Here is a 15,582-nt window from a genome sequence, read left to right as displayed (position 1 = left end):
CCCTGAATGTTTTCAGTGCAAAGTAGGATATATATAGTGGTCTCTGAGAGTTCTCCACAATGAGCTTTCTTACTCCATAGAGGCACAAAAATAATAATACTTATACTGAAAGAAAACAAATGCTGAATCACACGGCTGGAAACCAGAATGGTAATTTCTCTTGGTTTTTGATCATGGTATGTGATCAGCCTACTCTAACAGTAGACAATTTTTCATGAAGACTGAAGTCGCTTGAACAAGTTGCATGTTTTGTCTCTAGATCAGAGTTTAGAATTATCTCACCATTAGCCTAACAACATTACTAATATACTATTATTATTATCATTATAATCTTTGTGGAGTCCAAGAATGCTTCATAGGAGGACATCCTATGGCACACAATATCAATTTACAACCTTTCATTTTGGAATTCACATTAAAGAAAAAAAGTGAGCAAAGCTCATTTTTAATTAATTATCTTTTTTTTTTCATCTCATAGCACACATGATGAATATGTTGCTGCCTTCTTCAGAAGAAAAGATGTTTTCTTAATTAAACTGTGGTGCCACTTTTGTTTTCATTTCCTGCAGTGATGGTAAAATTGCCTGCTTTGTACAAAAGATAAAATTCACTTCAATACAGTTTTATCATGCACTAAATAAATTTAAATAAATGAAGTATGGTTAACTATATTTTGATCTTGTTAAGGAATACAATATTCATAATAATATGTGAATTTCATTACCCTCTAATTTTAAAGGCTTTCTGGAATTGATTAATAACATACTTACTGCTGGCATGGTCCCTGCACTTTATCCAGATGATGAAAAAGAAAGTATTCTAAACCAGTTGTGGAATGATGCACTTCAAAGTACTGGAGGTCAAGTGACAAAGGAAGACGTTTGGCAATATTTTGTAGGTAGATGTGCTGGCAATTTACATGTTGTCCTTGCAATGTCTCCAGTTGGTGATACACTACGAACACGATGCCGAAATTTTCCTGGCCTGGTTAACAGTACCACTATTGACTGGTTTACTCCTTGGCCAGAACAAGCTCTCAATGTTGTTGCACGTGTGTTTTTAGCTGAGGTAAGTTGGTTCCTTTCAAGAAATTATTATCAAACTTTCTAGAATAAAAACTATAGAATTACCAAGACTGTAAAATCAATTTATAATAATTAATTGTTTTAATAGCTTACCATAGGTAATATTATGAAGTCAGTAAAGTAAATGACTGCAAAATGCATTCATGCAACTAAGAAAGCCATGCTGTGAGATTTCACGTGTCATGCATATCATCTATTCATGGGGGTGGCCTATCATGAGATAGAATTGCATTATAGACCACCCTTCATTCTTCATGAAGGGTGGCCTATCATGCATTTAATATCATTTAATTGTCTTTGTTCTGATGAAGAATATGAAGAATAAAATGTTCTTTATTATCTTTTTGAAGATAAATTGTAAAGACGTAGCCAAACATTTTTTAATTTGACATATTATAATATTCTGAACATCTTAGAATATCCAGATAAATATGAATACACAATTCCTTTCTTAATTTAAGTGCAAACATTTTAATACATTTGTCCTGTAATTCTATAAATGTCAATAATGTATAAATGTCAATGGGTATAAATTCTATAAATGAGACTGGCTGCCCATAAACATGAACTTTAATTTCAGGGGCATGTTTAGATTGCATTGTATGCAATGATATTTCAGTAGTAGGGTTTTTTTTTTTTTATATTATTAGTGTGTTTTTGTATGTATTTCTTTTTAGTGATGGAATGTAAGTCTCTTGGTATGTTAATATTGCAATCTCAGTAACCTTCCAATAAATGAGACTTTAAAGAAGGAATAGTAGGATTCAATATAGCAGGTATTGTCATCACAATGGGCATTTAAACTTGTAAACAACATTATGCCATAGTAATACATCAACTTGAGATACTGTGGTTTTACGTTTTAGTAAAAACACAGTAGTGAAAGACCCGTGAGTGGCATTGTATGGGGATTCGATTGTTGGAGGTGTGGTGAAGGAAAAGATGCACAAGGTTTGTTTTCCTGGGGTTAAATGGATAGAGTGATTCAGGCATTGGATATGAGAAGTAAGTGAGCAAAAGAGTTAGTAGTGGTAATAGGGACAAATTACTTGACTGGGAACAAGGAACATATAAGATGGATATCAGCAGGTTGTTGAGAAGAATAAAAAATAATAGTGTTATAGGAAAGATAGTCAGTGTGTTGCCCAGGTATTACAGTAATGAAATGATGTGCAGAGCGAAGATTGTAGAATAATATGTTAGGAGAAATGTGTGAGGAGAAAGGAGTGCAGTTTGTTAATGTATGGAATGAGTTTGATGGATGAATTAAACTGTATAAGAGTGATGGACTCTTATATACCTCACAATATCTTAATAACCTCACAGTGAAATCATTTGAATGGTTTCACTGTGAGGTTATTTGAAGAGAGTGCTGCAGAAGATAGAGAAATGAGTGCAGAAAATGAATTGGATGAAGTAAGAAGTGATGTGAAAGAGCAGGAGAGTAAATAAGGAGAGATTAAAAAATGGTGGTTATGAATGAAGAAGTGGGTAGTATGAGTATAGAGAATAAGAAAACAAGTGTGCAAGACAAACAGGGAAAGAGAGAGAGAGAGAGAGAGACTCAAGGTGGACAGGGGGAACATAGCATGAGAAGGGTTGATGCTCCAAGATATGAATACATGCATAGACAAACAGAAAAAAGAATGACGTGGGATCAAGGGGAAACAGTTGGATTTGAAGAAGGTTCTAAGATGAATAAGAAGAAAAGGAAATGGCTCGAGTTAATATGGAGAAGTCACATCTAATAAGTAGTATCAGAGAAACGTGCTATACATCCAGGAATGAGCTTTAATGTTTATATACAAATGCTAGAAGTATAAGAAACAAGGCAAATGAAATGGTTGCATTGATTAAGTCTGGTCACCCAAATAATTATTAGAATAAGAGAGGCATGGTTAGATGAGGACAACATCCTGACAGGAATGGAGATTTCATGAAGATAGAATGAGTAAAAAGGAAGAGGGAGTGCTATTGATAGAAAATGAGTTATGTTCATACAATGTAGAGATGCAAGAGGGAAATAATGCCAGTGGTTATGAGGCCGTATGGTGTGAGATAGAGGTGAACAGAATAAAATACATAGTCAGATGTTGTTATAGACCTGGTAATATGGATGGTAGTAACCATGAAATGTATTATCAAATTAGCCAAGCAAATAAGAAAAGGGTGATCATTGCAGGTGATTTTATTTATTGCAAAATAAATTGAGATATTGAGATAGCAACTGGAAGTAAACAAAATGAGTTTCTCAAGTTTTTGAGGGACAACTACCTCAGGCAGTATATAATAGATGGCACACGAAGATTGAGGATCTTAGGTTTGATTATCTCATGAAAGGATATTATTATAAATGAGGTGTCAAATCTCCCTCCATTTGGTGAGAGTGACCATGCAGTGATTACTTGAGTGGTTGTCAGCACTGTGAAGACCTATGTGAGGAAAGGGTATATGTGGAACTACAAGGTTGGTGATTAGGAGAAGCTCAGGAGACAGCTTGCAGGTGTAGCATGAAATGAGGAGTTAGCTAGAAATGAGATCATTGGTGCTTGGTGATATTCAAGAACTCTCTAGTAGAAGTAATGTCTAATTGTATTCCAAGGGTCAGAAAGTTAAATAAGGTAAGTCTGAAATGGATGAATGAAGAGATTAAGCATGTGATACTGAGAAAAATGGCATTATGGAGGCAACATAAAAGCATTGGTAATAATCAATTCCATGAGAATTAAACTAAATAATTAAACTAAGTCTAATTGTATTCCAAGGGTCAGAAAGTTAAATAAGGTAAGTCTGAAATGGATGAATGAAGAGATTAATTACAAAGAATAGGTATGCAGATTGACTTGATTGGTAAGAGTAGCAAAACTAAGTATGAGCAGCAGTTAACTAATGTAGCCAAAAAAAAAAAAAAAAAATCCTATGTAATTCTTTCAAAATGCAGCTAGCTGTGTCAGGTGTTGTACTTAAAGTGTTGGAAAGACTGGTGAGAATCAGGATCCTGAATCCAGTATTGGGTTGACAGCAGGTATTATCTTTGATGGACAGCATGAATAAACTAAACGGAAATCATGTTTGAGTAATCTACTTACTTGTCCCAGGGAGGATGATAGCAGGAGTGGCCTCTTGTGGGAATGGATATTTGGGAGAAGGGAGACAATGTCAGGTAACACTGAGCCCAGTGGAGTCTAGAAGGGATAATTCTGGGTATAGAAACAATGGCATTTATATGCTTTATATTAATGCCAGGAGTATCCAGAATAAGGGAGAGGAATTGGTGGCGCAGATAGCATCAGCCTGGCCAAAAATTATTGCGATCACTGAGACGTGGTTGACAGAAGGGGATATAACAACAGGAATAGAAGTCGCTGGGTATAGCATTTTTCGTCAGGATAGGAGGGGAAAGCGTGGTGGTGGGGTACTGCTTATGATAAGTGATGACCTATGTCCTCTAAGAGTGGAGAATTTGGAAGGAAGTGAGACAAATGATTTTGAGAGCATATGGTGTGAGGTAGGCAAGACAGGATATTTAGTGGGGTGTTGCTACAGACCCAGGAGCACAGAGGATGGGGACCAGGAGATGTTTAGACAGCTAAGTTTGGCAAGTGCAAGAAGAATGATTGTTATGGGAGATTTTAACTTCAGTAGTATAAATTGGAGAGAGGAAGATGCATATAGCAATAGGGGAATGGAATTTCTAGAATTCTTGAGGGACAAATGTCTTAGGCAACATGTAACAGAGGGAACAAGAGGTTCAAAAGTTTTGGATTTGGTTATAGCATCAGAAGAGTTGATAATAACTGAGTTGACCTCTCTCCCACCAGTTGGAGAGAGTGACCATATGGTGTTGACTTGGAAAATGAATAGACATGCAGGAGTATCAAAGAGACGGGAACTTATGTGGAATTATAAGGCAGGTGATTATAATAGTCTTAGACGTCAACTTGGGGAAGTTTCATGGAGGGAGGAATTGGAAGGCCGGGATATCACTAGTGTGTGATATCCCGGTGAAAGAATATTTGTTATCAGCAATGGTAAGTTGTATACCACGAGTGAAGAAGAGGACGCAATTTGGAGTAAAGTGGATGACAAACAATATTAAACAGGAATTGCATGCGAAAAAGAGGCTATGGAAGAGATATAAGGAGATAGGTGAAGAGAAGATGCATGAAGAATATAAGACACAGGCCAGAAGAGTGACTAGTGTGGTAAGGAAAGCGAAACTGGAATATGAGAGGAGATTGGCCCTAAGATCCAAAGAAAATCCTAGGGAATTTTTTAGCTATGTGGCCAGTAGGAGGAGAAATGACTGTGGAAGAATGATATTGTGAGATAAAAATGGGAATAGAGTGACTGATGCAGAGGACATAGTGGAATTGTTCAATGAACACTTTATTGGAGTATTTCATCCTAGAGGAGTCAGTTTTAATGCTAGAGGGATAGGACTGGTTCGAGGTCAGGAGGTACAGGAGGAGAGTGTGTTTCAGATACTGAGTACTCTGGATGTCAGTAAAGCTGTGGGACTGGATGGTATTTCACCATGAGTTTTGAGAGAATGTGCTAGGGAATTGACAGTGCCTTTAACGTGGCTTTTCAGTGAAAGTCTGGCTTTGGCAAAGGTGCCCAGGTAATGGAAGGAAGGTAAGATAGTGCCATTGCATAAGAGTGGTAACAGACTGGAAGTGTCTAATTATAGGCCAGTCTGTGTGTCATCAGTAGTTGTTAAGATCTTGGAGAAAGTAGTGAGGGACCGTATACAGCATTGGGCAGATGAGGGTAATGTTATATGTGAGAATCAACATGGATTTGTGAAAGGACGCTCTTGTTTTAGCAATATGCTAGCCTTTTATAATAAAGTTACAAGAACATTAGATGAGGGAAAGGCATATACTGCAATTTTCTTAGACTTGGCAAAACGCATTTGACAGGGTGCCACATGATAAGCTGATATTTAAGTTGCAGCACATGGATCTGGATGTCAGATTGGTCAACTGGATTCGGGATTGGCTGTCTGATAGGTATCAGAGAGTTGTGTATGGTGGAGCAGTTTCCAAGAGGCAGAGGGTTACAAGTGGGGTCCCACAGGGCTCAGTACTAGGACCTATATTGTTTAACCTTTATATCAATGACATAGCCAGTGGATTGCAGGGGGATATTCAGTTGTTTGCGGATGATGGAAAGCTGGGAAGGATTATTAGTAATAGTGCAGATGTGGTAGCCCTGCAAGAGAATTTGAATAAGCTAGATAGATGGGCAAATGAATGGGGCTTTCAGTTTAATGCAGCAAAATGTAATGTCTTGAGGTTTGGAAAACATCGATCGATGGGATGCTGCATACTCTATGGGAGGAGTTATACTGGAGGAAGTAGGGTAGACAAGAGATCTGGGGTTGATGATTGATAGAAACCTGAAGTTTAGGGGACATATTGCAAAGGTGGTGAAGGTATCACAGAGGACTGCTGCTGTTATGAGAAGGACACTGACCTGCAGAGATAAGAGGGTTATCATTCCGTTGTATAAGTCTCTGATCAGACCACACTGGACTATTGTTCTCAGATTTGGTCCCGAGGATTTGAAGGGGATAAATTAACTGTGGAAAGGATACAAAGACGGATGACAAAGATGGTTTCAGGACTGTACAAGGATAGTTATGAGGATCGGCTGAGAGAATGTGGACTGCAGAGTTTGGTGGATAGAAGAAGGAGAGGTGATATGATTGAGACTTTTAAACTGTTGAGAGGTGGTTACATCGTTGACACTGGGGAGTTCTTTCGCTTGGTTGAACAGCGGGAAGGAGTGATGACTAGAGGCCATCCCTGGAAGTTACGAAAGGAAACTGTGTGCAATAGGGTAAGGAGTGATTTCTTTGTGTGGAGGGTGGTTGAGCCGTGGAATGCATTGCCTGATAGAGTGGTGGGAGCGAGAACGGTCAGTGAGTTTAAAGAGTGGTATGATAGACTTTGTGTTTCTCGGGGGGGGACCTCCCCTCAATGAGTCTTGACAGACTTTATGTCTTAGGAAGGACCTCCCTCGATGAGTCTTTTGACTCCTTGGAGGCCTGAATAATAATAATAATCTTCTTCTTCTTCTTCTTCTTCTTCTGCAGCTTCTCCCACTTAAGTGGGGTCACTGTTTATTATGAGTCTCCTCCACACCTTCCTGTCTTGGGCTGTCACCACATCCAAGTTCTTCATCTTCAAGTCCTCTTCTACCAGCTCTCTCCATCTCTTCTTTGGCCGCCCACGCTTCCGCCTTCCTTGCACATCCATCTGCATGACCCTTCTTTCCACATATTCGTCCTCCATCCTCATCACATGACCAAACCATTTCAACCTTGCCTCCTGTATTTTCGCTCCTAAGTTCGTAACTTTCACTGTTCCCCTGACATAGTCATTTCTCAGATGATCCTTTCTGGTCACACCGCACATCCCCCTAAGCATTCTCATCTCTGCTACTTCCATCCTGCTAATGTTATTTTTCCTCAGGGCCACAGTTTCTATAGCATATGTCATAGCTGGCCTCACTACTGTCCTATAAATTTTGCCTTTCAGATTGATCGGCACCCTCTTATCACATAACACTCCAGCCATCTCCCTCCAGTTCCTCCAACCTGCTTGTATCCTGCATCCCACTTCCTTCTCACCTCCTCCATCTTCTTCCACTGTCGAACCTAAGTATCTAAAGTCTCTCACCTTCCTGATGACATTTCCTTCCAGCTCCAGGTCTGTCTCGTGGCCACCGCCCACTGCGCAACACATATACTCTGTCTTACTTCTGCTCAGTCTCATACCTCTCTCTTCCAGTACTTTTCTCCATCTTTCCAGTTTAGTTTCCGCTTCTTCTCTTGAATCTACACACAGCAAGATGTCATCTGCATACAACATTGTCCAAGGTGCATCTTCTCTCACCTCCTCTGTTACCACCTCCATCACATTATTAAACAGAAATGGACTTAATGCTGACCCTTGATGCAAGCCAACTGTTACTTGAAAACTTTCTGTCTGTCCCAAACAGGTCCGAACACTTGTCTTTTCATTTCTGTACATTTCCTGCACCAACCTGACATATTTCTCCGGCACCTTCTTCTCCCTCAGACACCTCCAGACTTCTTGCCTTGGCACTCTATCGTATGCTTTCTCCAGATCAATAAATACCAGATGTAGCTCCCTTTGTTTCTCTCGATATTTTTCCATCATCTGCCGTAACCCAAAGATAGCATCTGTTGTTGATCTTCCAGGCATGAAGCCAAATTGTTCCTTTGCAATCTCCACCTCCTCCCTCAATCTACCATCCAGAACCCTTTCTAGGATCTTCATTGTGTGGGACATCAACTTTATTCCTCTGTAATTTTTACAGTCTTGTGCATCCCCTTTACCCTTGTTGATGGGAACAAGAGTACTCTCCCTCCATTCCTCGGGTATATTTTCCTGTTGGCAAACTTTCATGAACAGGTCCCACAGCAGGTCAATTCCCTCTTCCCCCAGTGCCTTCCATGCCTCCACTGGAATTCTGTCGGGGCCCACCGCTTTTCCATTCCTCATCCTCTTCATGGCCTCCGTCACTTCCATTCTACTGATGTTCTGCACCATCCCCTCAGAAGGCTGCCCATCTCCTCTGTGAGTCCTTGCATTTTCCTCATTCAGAAGTCCCTCAAAGTATATTTTCCATCTGTTTCTTATGTCCACATCCCTCCATAATACTCTTCCTTCAGCATCTTTGATCTGCCTCACATGTAAGATGTCCTTAGCTGCTTTATTTCTACATTTCGCTAGTTGGTAAATTTTTCTCTGTCCTTCCTTTGTTTCTAATTGATCATACAGATCTTTATATGCCATGGCCTTCGTCTGTGCCACAACTCTCTTGGCTTCTTGCTTTCTCTCTTTGTACACCTCTCTGTCCTCTTCCACTCTTGACTCATCCCACTTCTGCTTTGCCTTCCTCTTAGCTGTCACTGCCACTTGTACATCATTATTCCACCACCAACCCTCCTTCTGGTCTCTAATCTTTCCAGATGTCTCACCAAGCACCTCGATTGCACAGCTCAGGATTACTTTTGAATTATGTTTCCACCAATCTTGTACACTTTCCACTCCATCCGAAATCCTCTCTAACACTCTCTCCCTAAAATGATTCCTCACACTCTCTTCTTTTAAGCGAAACCACTTAATTGTCTTCATCCCATGGCAACCAGAAGTTCTTATCTTCGATCTTAATTTAAAGTCTGCGCACAGCAGTTGGTGTTGTTGTGCTACCTGATCTGTTGGAATTACCTTACAATTTGTCACAAACTTAAGATGTTTTCTTCTAGTCAAAATGTAGTCAATTTGTGAGCTGTTGTTACCACTTCTAAATGTTATCATATGTTCTTCCCTCTTGAAGAAAAACGAGTTCACAATTGCCAGATCAAACGCTACTGCAAAGTCCACAACCCTCTCTCCTTCCTGGTTCATCACTCCCACTCCGTGGCCACCATGCACCCTTTCACAGTCTCTATTCTGTCTTCCTATGTGCCCGTTCAAGTCTCCTCCGACAATCACCATCTCATTTTCTTCCAATTCCCTCATTTCTTCATCTAACACGTTCCAGAACTCATCTTTTTCCTCTGCTGTACAACCAACTTGCGGGGCATATACACATAATACGACCACCCACTCTTCTCCAAGACCCAGTTTCATTCGCATGATCCTGTTGTTCCTTCTACCCACGTCCAGTACTTCACCCTTCATTCTGCCACACACCACAATTCCTACACCATTTCTTCCCTCGTTATTCGCTCCAGAGTAGAACAATTTATATCCATCTCCCAGTTCCTTTGCCTTTCCCCCTTTCCACTTTGTCTCCTGCACACATAAAATGTCCAACTTCCTCTTCCTCATCATGTCTGCCACCTCTCTTCCCCTTCCAGTCATGCTTCCAGCATTCAGTGTTCCCACTCGCAACATCCTCTCCACCTGCTGGGCTCGCTTCTTTAACCGCACCCGCCCTTGATGCGGTAGCCCTCGTCCACTTCTCACAGCTGTAGGGCGATGTGGCTGCGCGTCGCTTAAGGGGTATGCCCTAGCCCTTATATCATTTTCTCTTCTACTCATAATCATAGTTTGAGTTGGCACTGAAGTTTTACGACCGGATGCCCTTCCTGACATCAACCCTCGCATTTATCCGGGCTTGGGACCGGCACCTATTGAGGCTAGCTTGCCTCCTTCGGTGGCTGCATAAGACGAAATGACTTAGCAAGATAGGAAAGACTCACCCCTAGCCCTCGAATACTCTAATAGCATCAGGGGGAAGGAGCAAGGAGAGGAGAAAGAAGCAAAGAAAGAAGAGGAGGGACCAGTCTACAGAATAATATAACAGATATATATTACATGAAGTAAGGCATGGTCCAGCATCAGGTACCTCGGGTTTGCCATGCCCGTACTCACTAAAGCGAGCCCTTGAGGCAATGGATACACTGTGCTGCACTTAGATTTTGCATTAGGCTTTTAATAGATTGCTGCATGATAAGTTGATGGTCAAAACCAGAGTAGATAGGCAAGGATATTATACTAGTGCCTTGGAGTGGAGATTGGCTATCTGATAGGTTTCATCAAGTTGTTTATGGGTGAGCAATATCCCAGAAGAGGAATGTCACTAATGGTGTGCCTTAGAGGTCTGTTTTAGGGCCATTGCTGTTTAACTTGTATGTTAATAATATTGGGGAAGATTTGGATAGGGATATTCAGTTGTCTGCAGATGATGATGATGCAAAGTTGGGACAAACTATGAGGAGTAGAGCAGATGTTCTGGCCTTACAAGAAGAATTGAAGATTGAGTGAATTGTGGATGAAAGTTCAATGTTGCAAAATGTAAGGTTTTAAAATTTGGGAAACAAAGATGTGATGTAAAATTTACTCTTGGTTGGGATATATTGTTGGAGGTGGAGGAAATAAGAGATCTTGGGGATGATAGTGGTTAAGGATCTGAAATTTAGGGGACACATTGCCAAAATTATGAGGACAACACAAAGAATTCTAGGAATGATGCAGAGGACACTGACTTGATTTTTGAGGCTCTGATTAGGCTAGACATGGACTACTGCGCACAGATTTGGTCACCTGGTTTTCTTTTGAAAAATGAAGAGATGTTAGAAATGGTCCAGAGGTGATTTACTAAGGTAGTCTGATCTCTGGAAATTTGAATATGAGGAAAGGTTGAGAAGATGCAATTTATAGAGTCTAGTTGATAGGATGAAAGGTGATATGATAGAGACATACAAGTTGGTAAGGGATTTTACTGGATCAATGTTGAAGAGGTTTTTCATAAAATGTGGGATCAACAAGAAGTCATCCCTGGAAGCTGTGTAAGATGGGTGTGAAAAAGGGAGTGCAAAGCAGGTTTTTTGCATGTCTAACTGCAGAATTATGAATGCCTTGCCTTAGAGTGTTGTGTCTGCAGAGAATTTGAATGTGTTTAAGGTAAGGTATGATGAGCTGTGTGTATGACAAATGGACTTGTAGATGAATCTTTAATAATAATAAATTCTGTAGTCTGTTGCTTGTGGCAAAAACAAGTCTGTAATTAGAAATTTTGAATATGTGTTTGACAGCTTTGTAACGATTTGAATAAATTGCTTTGGGAATATGATTTAAGGCTGCATAAATATCATAATCTGCTAATTTTTGAGAATGTTGGTGATAAAAAAAGATTTCTTTTAGGTATGATATTTCTTGGTTTTAAGAAGTGGTTGAAGATGGGTATATGTAAGTAGTTTCCCATGTTGGTGGGTTTAATGATATACTCTGATGCTAATATAATGGTCAGATCTGGTGATTGTGAAATTTAAGAAATTTATACACATATCTTCTTCTTCTTCTTGACAGATAATTTTAGTCTGTGGCTAAAGGGGTTTAAAGAAATAATTAGTTTTTGTAGTGCATTCTTGTTACTGATACATAAACACATCATTGACATATCTACTGTAGTAAGAATTTACAAGGGGAGGGGAGTGATAAGAATTCTGTTTTCATTTGAATGACAAAAAGCTCATCAAGCATCAGTATAGTTTTGGCCCATGAGAAGATCAAAAATCTGTTCATAAATATCATTATATTTAAAGAAATTTTGCTTACATTATTACCTTAATCGGTGAAAGGATATCAGAAGGAGATAACATTGTACATTCTGATAGGCTTTGGTTATGTATAAGCAGTGTGTATTATATCACCTGACAATATCCTCTCTTCATTTAATGCATCTTTCTCATATACTAATGTAAGCATGTCCAAAACTTTGGTCGTTGTTCACCTACAACTCTGTGATGTGTGTAGTATGTATGCATTCTTCTTCCCTGGTCCATAACAGGGCCTGACCATAACAGATATCAGTAAATATTCCTCACAGAAATCTTCCAGTCAGTCCTTGACATTTAGCTTTAAGCTGTGAGTTAAGCACCTGTGTGTGTGTGTGTGTGTGTGTGTGTGTGTGTGTGTGTGTGTGTGTGTGTGTGTGTGTGTGTGTGTGTGTGTGTGTGTGTGCACGCACACAAATTATATAAAAAAATTTAAATAAAATTTTAATTATCATAGCTTGTCATGCATATCTGAGAATGACTTGGTTAGTTTCTTTTTTGGTAGCTATGGTTTTGTTGCTGTGTTCAAAATATATCAGATATAAATCTCTGCATTGGTGTTAATTCACATTATTTCATTGTACACCACACACACACATTATAATTATAATTCCCCTAAGAGATAATGTCATCCCTGGGCACATCTGAGAGTTATTGAGTGCATGCAAGTTGGTGTGTTTTGGGGTAATTTTACCCAAATTACATCAGAATGGGTAAATGTTTCCCAAAAATTTGGGAGACTGATATTCTAAGACCATCTTCTGTCCAACTGCTATTAGGCTACTTGTGTCAAGTCCCAATAGATGCTCACCAGGAGTTTTTTATACACTTTTTGTTATACCGTTGAATTTTTCTCCCATTGGTTACTTCACTTCATTGGCAATGAACTCAGAGTTGTTGTTGTTTTTTTCATATATGCGGGTTGTGAATTATTTTAATTAAAAATTAAATATTATTAATATGGTAATGAATATTATTAAATGCACCTTTTTTTTACTTTTTTAGAATCAACAAATTCCAGAGAAATACAAAGATTTGGTGATAAATCATATTGTGAGAGTTCATCAGACAGTATCTGATTATAGTGTAAAGTTTCAGCAACAACTACGGAGACTTAACTTTGTTAGCCCCAAAAGCTATTTGGATTTTATCAATAACTACCTACAGCTTCTCAAGGAAAGAGATGCATTTAATACTGAACAGGTCACCATCATCATTATTATTTATTATTGTTGAGCAATAATTATACTATTTCCTTGTATTCCAGAAAATATGGTAGTATTAATATTATTATTATTACCTTTTATTATTAGTATCTGACTCCATGAAGTCAGACTCATCATAGAAGTTACACACTGTTGTACATAAAGCTCATCCAACCATGCCTTAAACTGATTCAATGTGCCTACATTCACAACACACTCAGGCAATGCATTCCACTCCCTCAGAACCTACTCCCTCACTCCTCAGTTTACACCCTCCTTATACAGTTACCAGCAATGGCCTCTTGTTCTACTCCCCTCTCCCATTCTATGAAAAATCTTTTCCATGTCGACCTGATAACAACCCCTGATTAGTTTATGTCTCAATCATATCCCCCCCTCTTCCTCCTATTCATAAGGCTTTGAAATTAACATTCTCTCAATCTATCCTCATATTCCCCCATTCCAAATACCACTGACAACCTTTGTGAATCTTCTCTGGACCCTTTATAACATATCCTTGTCACCACGAAAACCTGATGACCAAATCTGTGCACAACAATCCATATGAGGCCTTATACAGTGGCATCATAACCTCTTTATTTCTGCATGTCAGGGTCCTCTGCATCATTGCCATTATCTGATGTGATATCTTCACAAACTGTGCAATGTGGCTCCTGAATTTCAGGTTCTTGTCCACCACCACCACACCCAGATCTCTCATCTCCTCTACTTTCTTTAAAGTTTCTCTGCAAGTGTATACTTTGCATCCCATCTTTGCTTACCAAATTTCAAACCTTACACTTTGCAACAGTGAACACAGTTCCACTTATCCTGTCCATTTATACAATCTATTCAAGTCCTCCTGTAAGGCCATTACATTTGCTTAAGTCTGCATTGCTCTCCACAGTTTTGCATCATGTGCAAACAGCTGCATATCACTAGTTAAACCCATCATAGTATCATTAATTTACAATTTGAACAACAATGGTCCCAAAATTGACCCCTGTAGCACACCACTAGTGACCTTCCTCTTTTGGGATCCTGCACCCACATATACAACTTTCTGATACCTACCCCTCCATGTGGGGCACCTGTGTGTGGTGGAGGGGACTTCCCAGTGATCGTACTGGCCCTTTTCATTCTTCCTCAGGAAGAATGAAAAGGGCCTTTTCTTCCCATATTCTTTGCTCTACTTCTCCTAAGTCTTTTTCACTATCCTTTTTCCAGACCACCATCACTGGGATCCAACACCCTGCTGCTGTGTTTGCCGTGCGGTGCGACCCATGGACATCCGGAAAGGGGGATCCTGGTAGTCTTGCACTACTTTTGCCCCTGCTTCGGCAAGACGGGTGGTCCTGGATGACCCAGCCAGGATCATTCGGCTAGTGGGCTTGCCTGCAAGGGTGAACGGTGTTGTAGTAAGTCTCTAGGATCCCGGCCCCAGATTCCCTCCATCTGGGGTCGGGATCCTAGACCTGCTGCAGTGCTGGTATAGTGTCCAGGGTAGCCCTGGCATTCCACTCCTGAGCGCAATCTTTGCTTGCCGGGTAGTGGGCATCCATGTGTTGCTCTGTGATGGGTGGGGAGCTCTGGCGCCGTATTAAAAATTCCTTAAGTATGAATTCTTCATCCTCAAATGTTTTAGGGATCCTAACGAAGTCCCAACCAAGTACTGATAATATAGACACAGCATATGGAAACAGAAGTAAGAAACAAAAGATATCAAATACTAACATAAATGTACCAACCTTTTTAATCATTCATGCAACAGGTGAAAAACCAATTGGGAAAATGTCACCCTTCTTTATCCAAAAAGGTTTAGAAGGACTGGCAGGACCTCACAGAGCTGTCTAGAAATTGCGTTCTGGTGATATCCTCATGGGAACAATGTGCAAACAACATTCCAAGAAACTACCAAGAGTAACGACAATGGGTGGAATACAAATTGCAGTAACACCCCACAGAACACTCAATTCCAGTAGAGGAGTGATATCAGAATGGGATCTCCTTGATGTTCGTGATGAGGAGATATGTTCAGAGCTTAAAGATCAAGGAGTGACGGGTGTGAGGTGCATCCTGATACACAGGGATGGTCGCCTGATCTCAACCAAGAACATCATCCTTACTTTTGATACACCTAGGCCTCTGACATCTGTAAAAGCAGGGTATCTCAGCTGTCCTATTAGAA

General features: G+C 39.8%; 1 protein-coding gene across 1 annotated transcript in view; it reads left to right on the top strand.

Moving 5' to 3' along the window:
* The window catches only part of Dhc98D (Dynein heavy chain at 89D), a 1,285,966-nt gene that overhangs the window by 837,941 nt on the left and 432,443 nt on the right, over positions 1-15,582 (top strand). Inside the window, exons 43-44 of the mRNA XM_090406627.1 lie at positions 740-1,068; positions 13,195-13,392. Coding sequence (XP_090262753.1) covers positions 740-1,068; positions 13,195-13,392 — 527 coding nt within the window. The remainder of the gene's footprint in view (positions 1-739; positions 1,069-13,194; positions 13,393-15,582) is intronic.

The sequence above is a fragment of the Typopeltis vanoorti genome, chromosome 16, assembly GCF_054136105.1.
Source record: "Typopeltis vanoorti isolate ZY-2024b chromosome 16, IOZ_Tvanoo_1.0, whole genome shotgun sequence".
Taxonomy (NCBI): domain Eukaryota; kingdom Metazoa; phylum Arthropoda; class Arachnida; order Uropygi; family Thelyphonidae; genus Typopeltis; species Typopeltis vanoorti.
The sequence above is the reverse complement of the archived record's forward strand: the minus strand, read 5'-3'. Positions and strand labels throughout refer to the sequence as shown.